General features: G+C 36.1%; 1 protein-coding gene across 10 annotated transcripts in view; it reads left to right on the top strand.

Moving 5' to 3' along the window:
* The window catches only part of FBXL4 (F-box and leucine rich repeat protein 4), a 64,128-nt gene that overhangs the window by 17,732 nt on the left and 25,944 nt on the right, over positions 1–20,452 (top strand). For all 10 annotated transcript variants that reach the window (XR_013921952.1, XR_013921953.1, XM_080341376.1 and 7 more), the window contains 2 exons: positions 6,368–6,612; positions 17,131–17,344. Coding sequence is in view for 8 of the 10 variants with exons in the window: in XM_080341376.1 (XP_080197502.1) it covers positions 6,368–6,612; positions 17,131–17,344 (459 nt within the window). In the remaining 2 variants the exon portion in view is untranslated. The remainder of the gene's footprint in view (positions 1–6,367; positions 6,613–17,130; positions 17,345–20,452) is intronic.

Genomic DNA, 20,452 nt, shown 5'->3' with positions numbered 1-20,452 from the left:
AGGAAAGAGGTAGGAAAAGAATGTAATAAATATTTCCGTCTTTCTCCTGTGTATTTTTCTTCTCTTTTAAGTATTTTTCAGTTCTTGAGTTTGTTTTTGTTGCTGCAATGGAATAATAAATGAGGATACTAACTTTATTTTGAGTTGTTCTTTTCTCCCAGAGTCCATGTAGTATTTAATATATTTTACTGTCAGTGCTTGTATACCAGTACTGAAGAAAATACTTTGCATATGCAAAGGTGCAGCTGTTTCCAGAACTTCTTAAAAAGTATAACCATGTATGAAAATGTGTTGGTTTTAGTCATTCAAAGAAATTAATTGCAGAGAAAACTGGATTCAAATCTCGGAAGTCTTGTTTGAAAAGGCTGGATAAATTGTTTTGTAATATAGTAGTTTACCAGAGAGATTAATCAATCTCTTTTCTGTTCCATGTGATATTAAGATTATAAATTAGAAAGTATTTGTGTAGTCCTGTTACTCTTATGAACTTCTGCCTCCATGTACTGTATTGTGCTTTTCTGCCTTCCTGTTTGTATACCAGCTTCCTTTTTTATCCATTTTTTAACATGTTTGGTTTCATGAATGCATTTATATGGTCTGCCAATACCAAGCACATTTTTTTTTCTTCTCCTTTGATTTAAAGAAACTGAAAATACGGATGGAATATTTATCAGGAAAAACTACAAAGCACTATTTCTGGGATGGTTTGTGACAGCAGAAATCCCAGTCTCTTACTTTCTTGGTCCAGCTGGAAGGTGTGGGTATCAGAACAGCAAAAATGTTGTATTTTATTCTATGATATTTTCATAGCACCTCAGATATGGGAATGGTACTCTGCATGCTGTCTTCAAGACTGACAATTGTCAGATTTTTCTGGAAAGTGTTTGAACCTTATAATGATGAAGTAAAGCAAATGCAACTCCTTTCACTTTTGATACATGAAAAATTGTATCTTTTTATCCATTCATGTTGATTGTGAACGTCTAACTGTCCTTTGTCTTTATATACATGCCTATACCTTGTTTGAGCTGTTTCAGGCTGCTTCCTACTACTCTCTGTAATTCATATACAGGTGGAATGGTCTTCTGTGCTAATTTTAAAGTAGGCAACAATTCCCCCAGCCTTTGTTTTGCTTTCGTTGTCTTTCTGAAGGCATCCTTTCATAGACTGTGTTGCTCTTCAAAGTGGCTTTGCTGCAGTGTGAGCTCCAAAAACATTGTAAGAGTCTAGATTGCTCCTGTCAACGGAGAGAAAAATTCTCGACTCCTGGGGCACAGGCTTCCTTAGAAGAAAGTGTGAAATCTTGTATGAACTAGAATTTTCCTTCCCTGCTCATAGACAGTGTTAAAACATCGTAATAGCTGTGAAGTACTTGTACTATCATCTGTTATCCAGAATTACCTTAAAAATGAGGAAGGATTTTTTGGGAGACACTTCACATCCTCGTCTTTTTTTCCAGTTATCTTTGACTAACCTGTGCTGCTTGTAAAGTGGAAGGAATAAGGCCTTGATCTTAGTTGGCTTTGCAGGAACGTTTGAGACCTGAAGGTCTGAATAAGTTAAAAGCCTTTGAGAAAGGTGAGGAATACTTGCCACAGCATAGCTGTTGTGCAGTTTGAGACTCATGCTTCAGGTACCAAGAACCTAACTTTTGTTTTTCAGAGAAGACAGTTGGGAGAAGTCCTGCATTCTGCAGTCTAAAAAAAAAATTATATATATTGTGTTATAAAAAGATATAAATGACATCTTTGTCATTCCTTGAAGCCAATTTTTCCTACAGCTGCCTGCAAGATTTATGGGCTGTTCATGTCTACTGGGGAAGTGAATTTCACCGCTAAATGTGGATTTGGCATCTATGTTCCAGGAAAACAGATCTCAAACGCAAGATCTGCATCCCTTAAATTGTATTAATACTTAGGCGAGTCAGAGCAATAACCAGGAGCATTTTTAAGTGTCATACACTTTTCTTTCCCTCACCAGTAAACTTCTTGCAGCTTTCCAGAACAAATATTTGTAGGCTTTCAGATAATCTGCAAGATTTTATGCCTCTCTTTGGAAAGAGAAACTCATGAGGGTCTTAAAAGCTGTCTTAACAGCCTTTAACCATATGGCACAAGATTCCCTTCAGTTATTGGTGAATATACTGGTAGTTGCTGTAGCAGACTGGGCTATGAACAATGGCACATGGAGAAGATCTCTCAAGCTTTAGTCCTCATGGAGTCTTGATTAACTGATTGGGCAGTGTGTCACTAAGATCCTTTTCTGTTGATTCAAGAAGGGGCTTAAAACCATTACAGCCTTTCGTTGTTGAGAGGATCAGAGCCTTTAACCTGGTAAAGTAAAGCCTTCTCTGCTAAAGCATGTTATATAAGTAAAGAGACATAAATGATTGAGTTTTATGAAACAGTTGCAAGATCCATTTTTCATATGTTCATGTGCACTATTAAATGTGTATGCATTTGCTGGTGCAAGCTATATGATCATGGAATTAGGGACTACACTAAGGAATGTCAAAAGCCCTAGGATATGATCTTCTTCCTGTTTTCTCTCTTTGCCTTTTTGTGCACGTATGCTTTGTCCTTTATCTGAGCATGTCTTAGCATCAATTCTAATTAATAAGAGTCTAAACTGTGGCAGCCTAGCTGCAGAATGAAAAAATTGCAAGTCATTCATTTGCATGTTTCTGAATGTGTGGTTTGCATAGACCAATGTATTTTCATATTGGAGGCACTCATGTTGAAAAACTGAAAGAGTAAATTTGTAGGAAGTGCAGATATTCTAGGTTTGATTGATATCCAAGCATTATTTTCTGACCAAATCAAGTTCTGTGTTATTGTGCTCTAGCCACAGAAAGTATTTTATTTGGTACAACTGGTTATTGCTTGCTGTTATGCAGCAAAGAAACTTAAAAAGCTGGAGAAACTTTTTGGTAGGTAGGTACTATTAGGAGCTACACCATTAGTAAAGTTTTAGCCCATGTATTGGACAGTGTGATGGAGATCCTGTCTGAGCTGATAAGTGAACTTCTGCAGTGGGAGATGTATCTGTTTTTTTAAAATGTTATTTTTTAAAAATTCATAATTCAAAATATGTGTGTATATGTAAGGTGCTGCATCTGAGAACTATGGTGATAAAACACACGTGGATCAGGTGTGAATCAGGACCTTTCTTTATGCAAACAGCACACAATGAATTTGTACACTGTTGTTTATTGAACTGTGAAGAACTATGATTTGGAAACCTCCAGTTTTTGGAGCTTTTCACTGTAGTGAGTGTTGATCCCACCACATCTCTGAAGCTGATACATGCCATGTTTGCCCTAGAAATGAGAGAGAAATACTTTTGTACCTTTGGGCCATCATAGCCTAAGAAGGTGGTCAGTGTTGTATAAATTATATTTTGTTTTCCTCTTTGCACTCCTTCGTGTTGTGGTTTTTTTCCAATAGTTTTTGTTTTTACTGATTGATTTATATGAAAGCGTGAAACAATAATGATTGCCATACTTTTTCATAAATGCAGAGTAAAACCAGTTGTTTGTGAGAAACTGTTACAAAATTAGTTTTGAAAGCAGATACTCTATTCTGCAGAATTCTTGGATCCAACATGAACCCAGCACAGCACAATGCAGCACATCATGTCACATACTCATTATGATATCAAATTGTACTTTATGCTGGGATACACATACATAAAAAGTGGATTTCTGACAGACACCAGACTCCACACTAACAGGGATTGATGGTAATTAGCCTGTAGGTGTGGAACCTGTTACCTTTGTTTAATCAGAAGTCAGAAAAAAAAAAGTACTTTATATCTTAATGTTGTAGTAGTGACGTTTCATTATATTTTTTCATTTGAGATATTATGAAGTAGCGTAACGTCACTAAAAAATAGAGAAGGATTATTTTTCCTGATTAAGACATTCATGTGGTAAAAGATTTCATCTCAGGTGGGGAAGGGTCGCAACATCCTGTATGTTATGAAATACTCATTGAAGTGATCAGTTAGTGTAAAGGGACATCGGTCAGGCATTCATAGCTTCGTTCAGCATTATTTTTACTGCTCAGAAGTTACAAAATCACTTTTTTCCATTGAAGAAAATTTACTTTGCTTTATTTTTATCAGACATTATTACGCTACATTAATTGTAGACATAAATTTAGCTAACTCTGCAGCCTTTGCTGAGCTCTCTGCTCTAGAAAACTTACTAAATAAGCATGGGAAAAATCTGAGGGAAAATACACTGATAAGATAGATATTTAGGTGGCTTACAGAATGTGAAATAGCTGAAAGATTGCAAAATAATTGAAGCTGTCTTTCGGAATACTGAAAACTATCTGAAGTGAATTGATGGTCTTAGAAAAAGAGATATGTATTTAGGCATCTACTATTAGAGTGACAAACAAAACTGTTAAGCAATTTTTAAGCTGAAGGATGGGCCTGAGCTAAGCAAAAATCAAGGCATTAACTTGAGATTATGTCTATGCTAGCTCCTAGTTAGTTTGCTATGTCAGAGATACCAAAATGCCAACAACCTAAAGGTCAGTTGGGAGCAAACTTGATTGATTATAATAACAATAGCTATTATATATGCATGTATATTTTGTATACATATTGCCACCACATTGAAATATCTGCACAGATCCCGTGCATCAAGCTGAGGTAGGAGCTCCAGGTATCTGCATAGGCAAAATCCTGGGCTGTTCTTGGGGAGAAGGGATGAGGGGAGACCTGGCATCTGGCTTGAGGGAAACTGCAGTATATGCAAACACTGTGTTTTGGCTTTGGAGTTGAAGTTATATGTCTTTTGAAGAGTGGTAGATAGTGATTGAAATCCAAATACTAAATCTGGAGCTGAGTAGGAAGTAACATTTTTCATTTTGCAGGAAGTTGGATTGTTTTCTTACTTCTTCTCTTCCAAAAATGAAGGGGGGAGGAGGGGAGGTGGAAGCGAGCTGCATAATAAACTGGTGCATTGGAAGTACAATCTGTTTGGATCTCATGAAAAGCTTCATTTTCATTTTATGTCAAGCATTTTATTCAGATTTTTGTTTTTTGGTTGTTTTTTTGCTTTTTTTTTTCCCTATGAATCCTTTTAAGACATAAAAATGAAACATTATGGTATTTTGAAAGGGCCACAGGACTCTCTTCAGTTTAAGCTGTTTTCTGGGGTTTTTTTTAGTTGTGTTTTTTTGTTGTTGTTGTTATTTTTAGGGGTTTTTTTTGTTTACACTGATTCATTTCAGTGACTTGTTGTTTCCCACCCTGCTTGAAAGCGCTTAGTCAATTTTAGTTAAATAAGTTGAGCGTGGGTACTTATAGCTGCTAAAGACAGCTCTGGTAAAATAAACATTAATTTTTCAATTTAATTTTTCAAGTGCATTTTTATTCTGTTTTTAAGCTGAAGGAGTGGTGGGGTTCTGTTGTTGTTATTTGTGTTTTGTTGTTTGTTTTGTGGGTTTTTTTAGCGTTTCTGTTATTTCCTAAAGTGAGTATTTACGTATCTGTGTGTGTTGGGTCTTCCTTTAGAAAGGAAAACAGCATAATAGGAGAATGGGGGATATTTTTTCATTTCTAGGTATGAAATAAGTTATTATGAAAACATATATAGTGGTACTAGTCAGAAGGGCTGGTGGTTATTCTGAAGCTGAGATGATTCAATCTGGTAAAGGTAAAAAGAGGGTTTTTTTGCCTTTCAGATTTGATTCTGACATAGAGCAAAAATGCTCTTGAAGTATTACAGCAAGAAAGAAATTACTTCATAAAAGGAGATCTGAATATGTTGAATTTTTTACTTGGTTGCATACTCCAATATGGACGGGAGAAAGCATAATGTAGAAGACAAAACACTGCTTTTTAAAGCAAGAAGCAGATAAATAAATCTGAAATCAGTTCAGTTTGTGGCGAAACTGGGACATGGTGTAGGTTTCTCCTGTACTCTGCAAATTCACTGCCATCTTAAAAACCAGATCCAGAGAAGAAGGAAGATGCCAATTCAGTGTTCTGATCAACGGCGATGCAGACACTGTGAAGGGAAATATGTAAACACAGTGTTTACGTATATATCACTGTTTAAATTAGCATGGGTAAAGAAACTTCTAATTTGGAAGCTTCCTGTCACTTTCATATGCTGATCTGCTTTTTCCTTTCTTGTTTAATATGTTGTCAAATTGAGAAGGAAGCGCAGTCCTATTTAATAGTTAATCAATGATTTATTCGAGAAGTTACTTCTAACTTAAAGAATTTACTGTTCTTTGAAGTTAGAACATCTTTTCTTATTCCTTTGCAGTTTCTCCCCTAACATTTCAAGTGCTGTATGACCATCTGTGTTGTTTGTTTGTTTGTTTGTTTTCTATTTTTAATATAGCTTATCCAGTTGATTTTGAGTCACCTTACAGTACCAGACCTCTGCAGACTAGCACAAACTTGTAAGCTACTCTATCAACATTGCTGTGACCCTCTGCAGTACATTCATCTCAGTTTACAACCTTACTGGGCAAGGATTAATGACACATCTCTGGAATATCTACAGTCTCGCTGCACTCTCATCCAGTGGCTGAATTTATCTTGGACTGGGAACAGGGGAGCCATCTCTGTTTCTGGATTTAGCAGGTCAGTGCTAAACATACACAAGTATTTTGACAAGCTCTGTTTGCGAAGCAGCTGCACAGTAGTTTCAATAAGCATTTGAAACCTTATTAAGAGGTGAGAAATGTCTTTTATTTCCTATAAAGGGTGTGATTGTTATGATGTAGAAAAATAAATAAATTTTTAAAAATAATTTAAAAACCCTAACAACTAAGCCAGTAAGCGATACTAGATATAGGAGCAGAAGCCTATTTCAGTATGTAGCATCTGCATGTGCCAAACTGCCTGTGGCTGAAAGGCTCCTTCCAGGGGGAGCAGTGTTTTACTTTCCCCTGGGCTTCTAAAAGACTCCACTAGAACCAACCTGGCAAAAGTCTGTCTCATGAAGACAACGTCTGTAGTTGTTCTTCATACAGATGAGTCATCAGTGGGGCTGTGTTGGAGTGGCTGCAGTAATACCCTGATTACAGTGCATGCTTGCAAGTTATGGGCCCTAAGTAATCACTGGAGTGCAATGTAAATGCAAATATTTTCATAAAAATGATTTAAAACATTAGCCCTGTTGTGAAACAAGGGTTTTGTGTGTGCATCTTGCATTGAGCTGAAAATATGACTGTGCTGTAGGTCATTAAAATAGCAAATTTGCAGGGATTCTTCTCTGTATAACAGCCATGTTTTTTGCTTTCCTAACATATCATTTCTTGCTTCTTTGCTCGTTTGCATTAGTTAAACAGCATCTACCAATGCATTTCATTTAAACAAAAATTGCTACTTCAACTAAGAGGTAATCAGCAATGGCAGGTGAAAGTAGAACTTGATTGATAAGGAACAGAAATGTTTAATGTATCTAAAAAAGTCGTCTTAACTGTCATTTGTTTTCTGAATAAAAAGCTTAAATCAAGTCTTCAAACATTTTATTACCTTTGGTGCCTGGGTGCCTTCCCTGGGGAAGTAAAATAATTTAAAGAAATATTTTTGTCAAGATGAGAGTATCACTTCCTTTTTTCTTGACTTCCCAATATAATCCAAGAGCCCTATGCTCTTTTGTGCTTGTTGGTAGAAAAAGGAGATAAGCATCAGCTAGTCATTGAATTGGGGTACAAACATTTCTCCTAAATTTGGATTTCATATTAGATACATTATGCAGAGGATAAATATGCAAGCTTTAATTGAGGATTCAACTCTGAAATCATGAAGTGTTTGCTTTCTGATGCTTAGCTATTAAATGTCTTTTGAAAAGTTTAAGTATGTGCATCTTCATGGCAATTTTTTTTAAAGTTTAATGGTTTTTTTGGAACATGTAGTACTGCTAAAAACTTTGTACTCTCAAAAGTAATGAACATCTAAATTCAGAGAATTATAAACTTTGCAGTTCTGTTTTTTCTCATTTCTAGTTAGTTGGAAAAGGCTTTGTGCTCATGACTCTTTTTTTTTAACTTCAGTGCTGAACTAAGAGCACCACTAGTAGTTAGCATTTCTAAAATAATAAATATTCATTGTTTGACTAATAATAAATCTGTGAATAAACATGATCAATTTATATTTATTATAATGGATGATTAATTTTAACAAGGGGTTAATGTTCTTGGACATTGATACAATTGTGATGTTATCTGTATTTCTAGGAAAAGGTGTTTCTTGGAAGAGATATACACAGTTTGCGAGTAAGAGATGCAGTTCAATTGTAAATTTTTGAAACAAAGTTGTAAGCTAAATAATTTTCAGGTGTGACTTCTGCTCAGAATTTTCACCTCTGAATCAAATATTCTCCACTGTAACTACACCTGGTTTTGAAAGTTTTCTTAATGTAGAGATAATTTTGCAATGGTTTGTTCTGTGGAAGTGTCTCCTCTAGTAGAATTTCCAAACACAAATTTTCCTTTTTATATTCTTCATCAGCATGTCTGTTAAATTTGCTGACCTTCAAGAAATTTAAACTTGCTTCTCATGTGCTATGGAAGCATCTATTAATATAAGAGACTTATTAGAACACCACTTGCTTTTTGAAGGCATTAACATAACTTTCTCCAAAAAAGTAGCTTCCTGGTAAGAGATGCTGTTCCTCAAAGGAGAAATCCGTCAGGTAATATTTTAGTTCTGTTGCCCTGGCTGTTGTTTAGAAACCACCACCATGTGTGTGGTGCAGCATCCAGGACACGTAGTTGTGACCTACCACAGTTTCTCCTTTTGAACTTCTAAGTGTTCCTCACCAAGCCTGAACTTTGGGAGATACTATGTGAAACAGTTTCCAAAGAATTTAGATACTTTGACTCTCCTAGGAATTCTGTTTCACACTTAAATTTTCTTTCTAGTTTACTCTTCAGGAATATGGGTATTGCAGAGCAGGTTCTCAGTTGGCTGGAGAGAGCGTGTTGCTGCTTTTATCGGTTACCTGCTGATGTTAACTGTTGATAAAAACTTAATTGAATTTTCAGACTGTAATTGTCCTTTGCAGAAATTAAATACTTAGGTGTAACAGTAAAAGACATGTACCTCTACATTTATTAGTGTAAAATCTTCTCTTGCTGCCTACTGTGTGAATATTTCTGAATCAGTTTGTTGGTTTCTCTTTATCTTGCTCTATTTGCCTCCCTCTCTGGTGTTCTCTATTTCTTTCTGCAATTGAAATTTTTAAATAAGGCAGTGAGCTGTACTTACAGAATACCAAGCTGCGTATTTTATTTTGGATTTAATTGTTGAAAAATGTCTTCTTGTATCTTGAGGCTGAGTTGAAATGAGCCTAAATTGCCTATGCCAATACCTCAAGTTTATAAATATTGTGATAAGTTACTGCATAACTGACCATGAATGGCTGTCAAGCCAACTACTTGGAGGTATAGAAAATTCTTCCAAGAAGTTGTAACAATAGGAAGGAATGCGTTATGCTGTTTTTATAAGGCCAACCTCTATTTGTCAGTTCCAGGTGAAAAAAACCACATTATTTGCTAAATGAAATTTGTACATAACTTCACAAACAGTACAAACCAATGCAGTACAGAAGCAGCAAAATGCCAAAGCCAGAATACCTTATTCTCATAGATAATGGCATTTCACTTTTATAGGGCCCGTTTTTAATTTTGTTTTCTTTATTTTTTTGCACTTTTCTCAGAATTTTATGTTACAGTTGGCACTGTTCAATTATAAACTGGTAGAGTTAGTTTCATTCTTGTAATTGTATGGTTTATGTTATGATTTCTGCAGTTCAGGGCATGTTTAAATGTTACTCTTGCTCGAATTTTATTTTGGCAAATATCTTTCAAAACTGTTTTTATCTGTAGTTTCCTACAACAGTCTTAAAAGGAGTAGCTTGTGTAAAATTGTGTGTTGCTTTAAAAGGTTCATATAGACATGATTGTAAGAAGTAGTTGAAAAAAATACATTTTCTTGCAAAAATATATTAAAGTAGAAAATTTGTAAAGAGTAATTTAAAGAAATGTGACTGAAGCAAATACTGTATTATCATGAGATGATGGAATGCTTCAGGCATATGAACATCCTGAGGCAAAGCTGAAGGTATTTTAAGTTATTGATAACATCTACTCCTTAGGGCTAAAAACTACTATCATGAAGTTTTCATTTCAGCATATAATATAAATTAACTAAACTTTATCATTGAGATTGAACTAAAAAGTATCCAGCAGAGCAAAAGGCAAATTCAATGAGTATCAGAGCAGTCTCAGGTGTCTAGAATGCAAAGTGACAGGGAATAAACAAAGATTTCCCAGCAAGCATTGCCTAAGCAGCACTACATTTCTCTTGGCATTAGAGATGTGATGAATTCCTTCATGCCAGGGGAATATCAGCTTGGGAGGGTAAGACCTATATAGGAAAAGTGAGGCAAGTTGACTGGAGGTATTCTAAATATCGAGATGATGAATAAATGCTCTGAGGTTTACACAGCTCAAGGTCAATGATGGTTTAAAAAATGAGTTCTGCGTGCAGATTTCGTTGTGTCACTGATCATGTCATTAGATCGTTTAAACTCTTTTGCTTTAAATATCTGAGGTGTCAGGATTTTATTTCTGACATTTTATACTGTGAAAATGAACTAATAGTGTTTTATTTTCAGGTTGGTGATGCAGTGTTTGCATGTCAAGCACATCCAGGAGTATTTCTATAACAATTTTGTTGCTGTTAACGTTTGAAGGCTTTAGTTGCTATTTAATAGAGGTGTATTTTGACAAGGTTTAGCTCGTTGAGGCTTTGCAACAAATCAAACTAGCAGGAAGGATGGAGAAGTTACTGAAACATGCATCAAAAGACTCAGTCACAGAAAACAGCAGTAATGTGTGACGTGACAGGGATATTCTCTATTTAAAAATCACATCTGTCTCTTTTTTTAAGTTTCCATTTTTAGTAAAACCTAGGGTTGCTGTAAATTAGGTTAACTAATGTTTGTTTTGCATGTTTTTATTGAATAGTTTAAACTGTGTTGAGAAAAGCACAAAATCAAGGTACTTAACATTCTCCGTACTTGCATGCAATGTTTTAAGGTTTCCTGACAAAAAACACCCAAAACAAACAAACAAAAAGTTTAATACATTCTAGAGTAGAAAATAACATGGTAAAAATTAGAATGTTTTAGAGGAAGGGAAGGTGGCCTCATTTTAAAAACAAAATTATGTTACTCGGTCTCACTCTCTTGTGTGCATGCTCAGATGCACCAAGACACATGATATGTGTCCAAACCATTCTACCCAGTGTGTAGTCTCAGCATTCTATGCCACCTCCATCCTTCGTGTCCCAATCTGCATGTCCTGAGAAACTGCACATTCAGTGATCTTGATGACCTACTCATCTAACTTCCATGGACACACACTGCACTACCAGCCCTCACGTTGCCATTTATTCTTTCTCATCCTTCTGCACCTGTGTGTATCCGTTTGTTCTCCAGTCATACCAGTCTGAACACCTTTATGACAATTTTCTGTACTACATGCTGCTGCTGTTGTATAACGCAGCAGTCTGGAAAGGAAAAACATCATGGCGAGTATAAAAATATCTGGACATGACTTTAAGAAATATGTTAGAATGTAATTCCACAAGCCAGATCTAATTTTTTTAAATCACATAAGTAAATTTGTCAAAGTTTCTTTAGGTCCTCAGATCTCTGCTGTAAGGCTGGTGTAACATGTTATGATCCAGAGTCAATTAGGCACTTGGAATTTTTTATATTAATTGCACTATTAATGCAAAGATCATGATCCCAGAAGTTGGTGTCTGCTGATGAATGGAAGTATCAAAAGCCCTCATGAAAAATGCAGTCACCACAACTTTGGAAACTACCTAAAGCAGAATACAACTCACTGACTGAAAGGAGAAGGAAAGTGCTTTGTTTGGGGGAAGAAAATGGAAAAGTGCATGAGGTTTAAACTTGCATAGCATGTTAGATGTTGTTTTTGTTCAAATATGTAAGCCTCCTGTGTGAAGTAAGTAAACAGTCTCCTTCATTATGAAGACTGAAGCAAAAGTAGAAGATTTTAGAACAGCAGACAATAGAATCTGCCAGGGATACAGGAATGGTACCTCTGGTGTGGCCTTGGATTAAATGCAAGACTGTAACTGCAAGACAGGTTGGGATTTAGAAGTCCTCTGCCAAGTCTCTGTGAGGAATAATATTAATAGAATTACAGTAAGAAAGAAAAGACCTCAAGATGAGGAAGAATAAAATCTAAGTGGCCGTTTTTTTTTCTTTGGGTTTTTTGTTTGGTGTTGGTTTGTTGTGGGTTTTTTTGACATTATTGTTGCCAGGCATCAGGGTCTGGAAAGCAGGAGACCTGAGTAGCCAGAGTGAGTGTGTAATAGACTTGAAGCAAATTGCAGTGGTTGTTTTAATGAAATATTGCTTCAAGAAAGGCTGGGCAAATGGGGCAATGTTTTATCTCTCAAGTAATGGTGTTAACATCCCTGATTTGGATGCTAGCATAAGGTAACACTACAATAGAAAGTGCTAAAGAAAAAAAAAATCTGTCCAACCCTATGTCATTAATTAATGGATATTGCTCTTTTTTTCCTCCCACCCTTGGACACCAGATTCGGTGGTTTACATGTCAATGATCATAAAATGAGCACCTATGATTTTCATTGAAAATAGATTGGGTAAAATCAGCACGACTGAAACCTGTTGAGATAATTGTCCTAAAGAAGTAGAAAACTTGGAATATAAAACTATTTGTGTTTAGGAAGAATGGGTACATGAGAAAGAACTGGACTGTGACCCCCTACTTGTAAAGTTTTCAGTAACTTTGAGCCATGGGCTATGAAGTAAGTGAGGATCATTATGCTAACAGTGATGTGGAGATTTTGTATCCAGTGCAATTCTATTAGAAACTACTGGAACAAATGTGATGTAAAAGAACACTGGAACAGGCTACCCAGGGAGGTTGTGGAGTCTCCTACTCTGAAGACATTCAAAACCCGCCTGGACGCCTTCCTGTGTAACCTCATGTAAGTGTTCCTGCTCTGGCAGGGGGATTGGACTAGGTGATCTTTTGACATCCCTTCCAGTTCCTAACATTCTGTGATTATGTGTGTTCAGTACCCTCATAAGCACGTGTCTAAAGTTGTTTTGAGGATTTTGTTTGGGAGATCTTCTGCGGCCAGCTCTGACGTGAAGGGCACTGTCTCTTGTACCTTGATATTTGAATTTTGGAGGCTCATGGGATATGCTTATGATACAGACACAAATTACAAGATTGGAAGCTGTTAGTAGAATAAGTGTCCCCAGGATCATGATGCATTTAACATCAGCATCAGCAAATGGCATCCTAACTGCTAATAACCATATTTGATGTTTCAGAAGAATTTCATTAGGACTAACTTGCCAAAAGCTGAAACTGAAGTGGGGAGAAATAAGCAGCAGTTCTTGAGAGCAGGCAGAAGGGGATAGAAAGTGATTTTAAAAAAAAAAAATTAAAAAACAGAACAAAAATCCCAAACCAAACAAAAAACCACCACTACCACCCCCTGCTCACTGTGCCACCCCCCCAAAAAAAAGCCAAACCCTAAACAACAAACACACACACACAAAACCAAACAAAAAACCACTGCTAAAATACTGTAGTCTAGAATGAGGATGGAATTAAGAGGGAAAGACCCAGTGTGGCGTCTAGCAAAGTAAATGTACATGTTCACATTATTCTAGGTTTAGTCAGTCATATTTCATAACAAACATGAAGGGATAAAGGGAAATAACTTCGAAAATTTTGTGTAGAAAATATTGATAATAAAAGCAAAACTAAAGGGATGGATGACTGTGCAGAAAGGAGGACAGACTAAAACCAAGAACCAGTCAGTCCTTGGTGATTAAAGGAAAGATATGTGAAGAAATGCTGATTTGAGTAGAAGGTGCTTTTTGGAAGTTGTTTGTTTTCAAATGATCCAAGTCAGAGCCAGGTATCCAGTGTCAAGTCTCAGAAGTAAGAAGACAATATTCTGAAAGTGTGAGGCCCCATGTTCTACCTTGTCATATAGCTTTGCAGCTCCATGTAGAAAGCCATTAACAGGCTGCTCAGGATGGAGGTTTTTGTTAAGTGCAAACAAAGGTTGAGGTACCTGGATCCTTCAGAGAACTCTACAGTTCTGCCTCATGTTCTCCACCCTGTGCTGGTTGGTGATTTCTGCAAATTCCTCCTCCTGTTTATCTTTTTACTTCATGCCTGCCAGCTCGTTCTTGTTACCCCACTGTGTGTCACTTATCTCCCTTGCCTTTCTGTTTAATATCTCCTAAATAACATTTTCCAAAAAGGCAGCAAAGCCATGAAGTGCCGTGCTTGTTGCTATCACTGTGTTTTCTCTGCCTGTGTGTTTCAAGTGTAATGAATTTAAATGAAAAGTTAGAAGAATAATAACTCCTCTATCTGGTGAACCTAGAGTTCTTCTCCAAGTCTAGGGACTTAAATGAGTGTTTCCCTGACCTGGTAATGTTAACTTCTAATGGTCCTAGAAGGAGAAAAACATTGATCTGTACCAACATTTGTAACAGCCAAGCCCTGCTAAATTATACGGCAGTTAACATAACATCCATTATTGTAATGGAGTAATTCATAAAATATTTATCTGTTAGCAAATTAAAAGCTAGAGGTATACTAAGTGGCAATTGACAAGGTTTTATGGAAAATATCACCATTCAAACAAACCTGATAATTTGTTGATGAAAGAAGCTGTGTGAATATTGTTAAAGCACTCATTAAATAGAGGAATTGGCTAATTGGTAATCAGCAATGAATCCATATGTCTCTACTCTGATTTCCAGGGGATTTCCATCCTTTATTTCTCTGTGGCAGCATTGAACTCTATTGCTAGCCTAAAATAGCAGTCTCATGTTTAAATACCTGATGCTAGTTGTTGTGAATTGTTGTCACTTCAGCTCTGACATTCCCAGAAGGTGGTTTACTGGACTAGGTGAATTCACTGCATCCAGTATGAAAACAGCAAATAAGTGCTTGATATTTGATAAACTCTGATTTTTACAAGCTAAAATAGATTCTAAGGAGAGACTGCAGTGTTAGACACAAGTAGTGGAAGAGGAGATTTTAAGGCTGTACTTAGCAGAACCCCTGGGTCTTATGTCCCCCCCTTTCATGTCTCAGACCCTCTCTTTGTTTCTGTTTGCATAGGCTCATAGAAATGGTGGATGTTAGGGATCTCTGAAGGTCGTCTACTCCAAGCTCCCACTTGAAGTGCCAGTGTCCCCAGCACTAGATCAGGTCAGTCAAGGTTCCAGGTGACTCTTGGAAACCTCCAGAGATGGAGATGCCAGGGTGGCATCTGTATTGCATAGGATCTGTGTAATCAAACTAAAGCTGTGTAATGTGCAAGATGGAAAGAGATAAAAGGAGTAAACAAAGGTGATGATGAATGGCAAGTATAACTTGAGTGAGTAATGAAAAAAATAAGGAAAGGAAAAGGTTTGAAAGCTTGGATCTTGAAAGATGAGCTTTAACTCCTGCACTACTGTTAGTGTCATTGAAGAATGCCTACCCAAATGTGCCTGCTTTTGAGACCAGCAGCCCTTTCATCCGAAGTTTCAGCAGGAGCAAAGGCTTGGGAAGGCTGGTACCTGTTCAGTTGTAGCAGCAGGAGTTTTTGTGCAAGCAGAAGTGTCATGTCTCTCTGGCATTTCTATTGCATCAATTAAAACCCCAAAGTAATACTTAATTTGCAGTGAAAGTGTCAGAACATAAAGCTGCTTTGTTTGCATGAAGTTTTTTGTAGAACAGAGCTGATAATAGACCAGATCAGAATATTTGTTATGAGAAACTAATTCATGCTCTATCCCAAGTAGCTCTGTGATTCTTGGAAGTAAAAAAGGCGACTCTTTGCAATTCATTGGTTAGGAACTTGGGTTTTTTCTACTGGATAAACTTAAAGTATAACAAAATCACTGCAAACGTGTGGGGTTTTTTTCCTATTAAATACCAAACTTACAAGACTAGTGATTGATTCACAGTTTGAAGGTTATCTTTGCAATAAAAAGGGACATAAGCTTTTGTGTTTTTAATTAAAGCTTGGATTAGATATGATAGAGCTTGAGTTTCTGACACAAGATCTCTGACAGGTGTAATTCATGCAGAGACCATCAAAGTTTCTAAATTTTGGATATTTTGTCTTCTAGTGTCTTAGATTTTTATAATTCAAATTAAAGTAATGGGAAATAGTCCTCAGGAATCTTGTGTATGAGAACAACTACAAAGTGTTGATTTTGACTCACTTGGTAATGAAAGGAATGAGAAGTTTTTCTGAAAGTCTTAAAATACTTATCCTGGATATTTAATCCATTTACAAGTATTTGTTTAACCTCATTTTTGCATTTGCAGATTTTTCTGAGATAAATATGAGATTATTGGTGGAAACTTGCAGTCCATTGTCAAAGTTGGCTTTGGGACTGTTTAAAAGTATTTCAGACATCATCTGTGTGGTACTTTGCTCCATTGGCTCAGAGTAAATGGCAAGAAGGAAGCATGTTCCAATTTTTTAAACCAATACAGAGTTTTCAAGACTTGTTAATTTAATAAGAAGCCCACACTCTACCGATCTCACTCCCAGTGATTCTTTTGCAATTTGTTTTCAAGACAGAATGGCTTTTTAAGGCTGTTTAGTGACATTAGTCTCCTTATGCCATATATAACATTATATAGCCTTCTGCATTTCTTACAAGGTATGTAGTCAAATACACCTTTGTACAAACTGTAGAATATCTGTGTTATGTACAGTATCACATTAATGTCAGTGAAACAGACTTGACTCTCAGGCTGTCTTTGGTTTTTGAATATTGCTCTCTGACTCAAAACGTAATTGGTTTGGTCTCTTCTGGAATTGTACAGATTTGATTGAGAAATAACTTCTTCAGAGTGATGATGATTAATTTACTTTAACTTAATCATGTTTTCTGTTAATTAACTGAGGTCACATAAGAGCTGTGGTCTGTAAACTTTTTGTTTAAAGGAACTATTTTTTGGTTTGCGTGCTTAAGGTTTTGACAATATTCAGACTCTCATCTGAAAGTACATTTGTTTTTCACTTAAAATACTTTTTTTACAGGTTCTTGAAAGTTTGTGGCTCTGAACTAGTACGTCTTGAGTTGTCTTGTGGCCATTTCCTCAATGAAACATGTTTGGAGGTCATCACTGAAATGTGTCCCAATCTTCAGGAGTTAAATCTCTCATCATGTGATAAAATACCACCTCAGGCTTTCAACCACATCGCCAAAGTGGGCAACCTAAAGCGTCTCATTCTCTACCGAACAAAAGTGGAGGTAGGAACAAGTATTTTTTTAACCTTTGCAATAAAGACTTTCAATCTTGGTAAAGTTGTTTGGTTGTTTGTTTTCATTAATGAAGAAGAATTTTGCATGTAAATTCAGAAGCAAATCAAGACAATTCAAAGGTAGTTTCAAGAAACTTAGGGTTTTTTTTAATTTTCAAAATAGCTTCTGGATTTAATTAAAATAAATTAAAAGCCTGCATGTTTTAACTTGTGTGGAAGATTGGTGATTTTTCACTGGCTGTTTTAAACAATATAGTGAAATCATGAATGTGAAAGCTTTTCTCTTGTTTGGCAATGTAATTGGGAAATTACCCTATTTAGTAACCTACTGTAATTATCAACATTTTCTCCTTTGGAATGACTTACTAATTGCTATATCCCTACTGTCTTTATATATTAGCAGTATTTGAGACATGGAACACATTTTAAAAAAATACAGTGTAAAAATTACTTCTTTATACAGTTACTCAACTACACAAACCAGGGTTGTTATTGTTTGCTGCAGCATATTTCCTACCTAAAATGGAATGGTTTTATATGCTACAGTTGAGAAGATCATCCTAGTTTACTACATTTTACAGATGTCGTATCCTAGTAAATTTAGCAATTTGAATCCAAAGCAATTCCACTACTTCTTACTAGCTACATTACTTGTGTATCACAACCTTGCTACTCTGTTTTACGTGGAAGCTCTCACACTTGTGCTTTCTCTTGTTGAAAAAGCTACTGCTTAGTAGAGCTCCAAAATGAGGAGAAAACTGTGTCTCTGCAGTTTTTTCTTTCTAGCATTTAGTTCTAAGATAAACATCTTCAGAAAAGTTTGATTGTGTGTGTTACTTTTACTTATGCTTTTGGTACATGGAAGTGAGGTTATGAGACGAGATTGTGTGGGGTGTTAAGCTGTAAGTGAACAGAAGAACTGAAGCTGGAACAGTAGGTTCTGTTGATGAGATGTCTAAGGGGCATCTGAAGTTGTAGCACCTGATTTTGTTTATAAGCAGTTCACACTGAACACGCATGCTACGAAGTTAGTTGCATCTTGTTGTCTTTTTTTGGGGGGTAAATAATATGTATGTTTGTGTCCAGGATCTAGCTAGCTGTCTGTAAGGGCAATTTGGTAATGAATGCTAATTAAATCAAAGGGTAGGCTACCTGCAATGATTGGCATTTGCTCTGGGGTAAGCAGCGAGTCACTATGAAGCCAGTGCCCCTTGATAACTCATTAGTCTGTGTATTGAAGCAATTATGGTTTTCTTCAAACTAAAAAATAGTTTGGTGAGCCCTGCTTTGAAGTGCCTTTTATAGAGAGCTCTGAGTCAGTACTTTGGGCTCATCTGTTCTGTTTGTCTCTTGCTAGACTTTTTGTAAATCTTGATAAATCTCCTTACCTCACTTTAAGTGTGTGGTCTGTATTTCACAAGGCTTTTTAAGATCTGAAAAAAAATCATTGTATCAGAGGTAAAGATTGCATAACTTTATTTTTTCTGCTGTTGGCTGATCATCATCTGTTTGATTCTACTCAGGTAACTTCTAAAGTTTGAGGCTTCATGTATGTAATAGTGCAGCAGCTGAGGTATACACTGAAAATGCTTAGTAACTCTCAGTGCTCAGCTATCACTTTGCTGAACAGAACTTGGGATTAGACTGAACATAAGTGGTAAAGTTTTCCTGACTTTGAAGCCCTTAAATTGTGAAGATTCATATCTGCCTTTTGTGTGTATGGACATGCGTCTGCTTGTAGCCGACAAGAACATTCATTCATAATCAAGCTTCCTTAAGGCTGTACTTCTGTTTTATACATCAGTATAAGCAAAAGGCACTGTTCCTAACAAACCATGGAAGAAAAATTTCCAGAAATCTAAATAGGTAAACGGGAGAGGATGTTTTTGTGTTACTTGTTAATATGAAGGCTCTTAACAATATACATTGTGTATCACAGGTGGAAAAGTAAAAGAAACAGGATGAAGATGTAGCATAGAATTTAAGCTAGAGGATTAGAGTTACAAAGATCTCAGATTTACAGAAATAACATTACCTCTCTCTCCATTAGCTTCCCTTAATGCAAACCTTTCTTTTTCTGTACAAAAGAGGCTGCTGTTCCTTCTGTACTCTTCAGCTGGTACAGAGTTGTTACGTAGTAACTGATGTCTAGATGCAAAAAAGGTGGGATAGATAAATTAATCAAGCATGCTCTGGAGTGATTTAGACTTGTCTAAATCTTACTGAAGAATTGTAGTATAGTAGTGTTCTTGTGTTTTGGTTTTTTTTTTTTTAATTTTTCCTACTACTGGTTCTTCATTGGTTCTTCAGTGTTGGAGCTTTTAAGAAACAAACAAAGGAACAAAGCTAATGTTTCATCAAGAGCTTGGTGTTGTATTGTTGCCAATTGGACCTGCTTGGAGAAAAGGTTCTGAGGCCATAAATCCACTAAGGAAAGCTGCTAACTGATAACAAGTATGTGATTATTGAGAGAAAGTTAGTAGGAAGGTGAGAAGAACAGAGCTGATATGTGTTATGGTCCTCTGTAAAAGTCCTGTCTCAAAATCCAAAAAAAAAAGAAACCAAAAGAAAACTTTTTTTTTCCCCCATGTAGACCACTGTTTTCCTAAATGAATCAGTGGTTTTCTTGTTTGTTTTTTTTTTCTTAAAAATAAACCAAAGAATGAACAAAGTAAAGTACCAAGTCTCTTGATCTGAATTTTCTTCTTGCATCGTATTCTATAATAGAATGAGAAAGGTCCGAGTCCTACCATAATTATCAATGTGTTGTCATTCTTTTGACAGATGCCATCCTTCTTCATCCTGTTTTAACCAACTTGATTCTAAAAATCAGGTGATATGCTTTTGATATTAGTGGGCATTTTGAGGTAATTACCAATATGTGAAGAGGGAATGAACATGCAGAGAACAAGTAGGTAAAAGGTTGGCCCAAAATGAGTTCTTTAATGGGGTATGGTAATTTTCTTTGTATCTTGCTGCACAATTAGAGGCAGTCACTGGAGTTGAAGCATAGTAAAATTAGATCTAATGAGGACTGGGACTACCTCTTATGCTTGTAAGCACTGATGAATTTATTGTTATGGCTGATCCAGGTAAA

The sequence above is a fragment of the Nesoenas mayeri genome (assembly GCF_963082525.1).
Source record: "Nesoenas mayeri genome assembly, chromosome: 3".
In the NCBI taxonomy this organism is placed as follows: Eukaryota; Metazoa; Chordata; class Aves; order Columbiformes; family Columbidae; genus Nesoenas; species Nesoenas mayeri.
The sequence above is the reverse complement of the archived record's forward strand: the minus strand, read 5'-3'. Positions and strand labels throughout refer to the sequence as shown.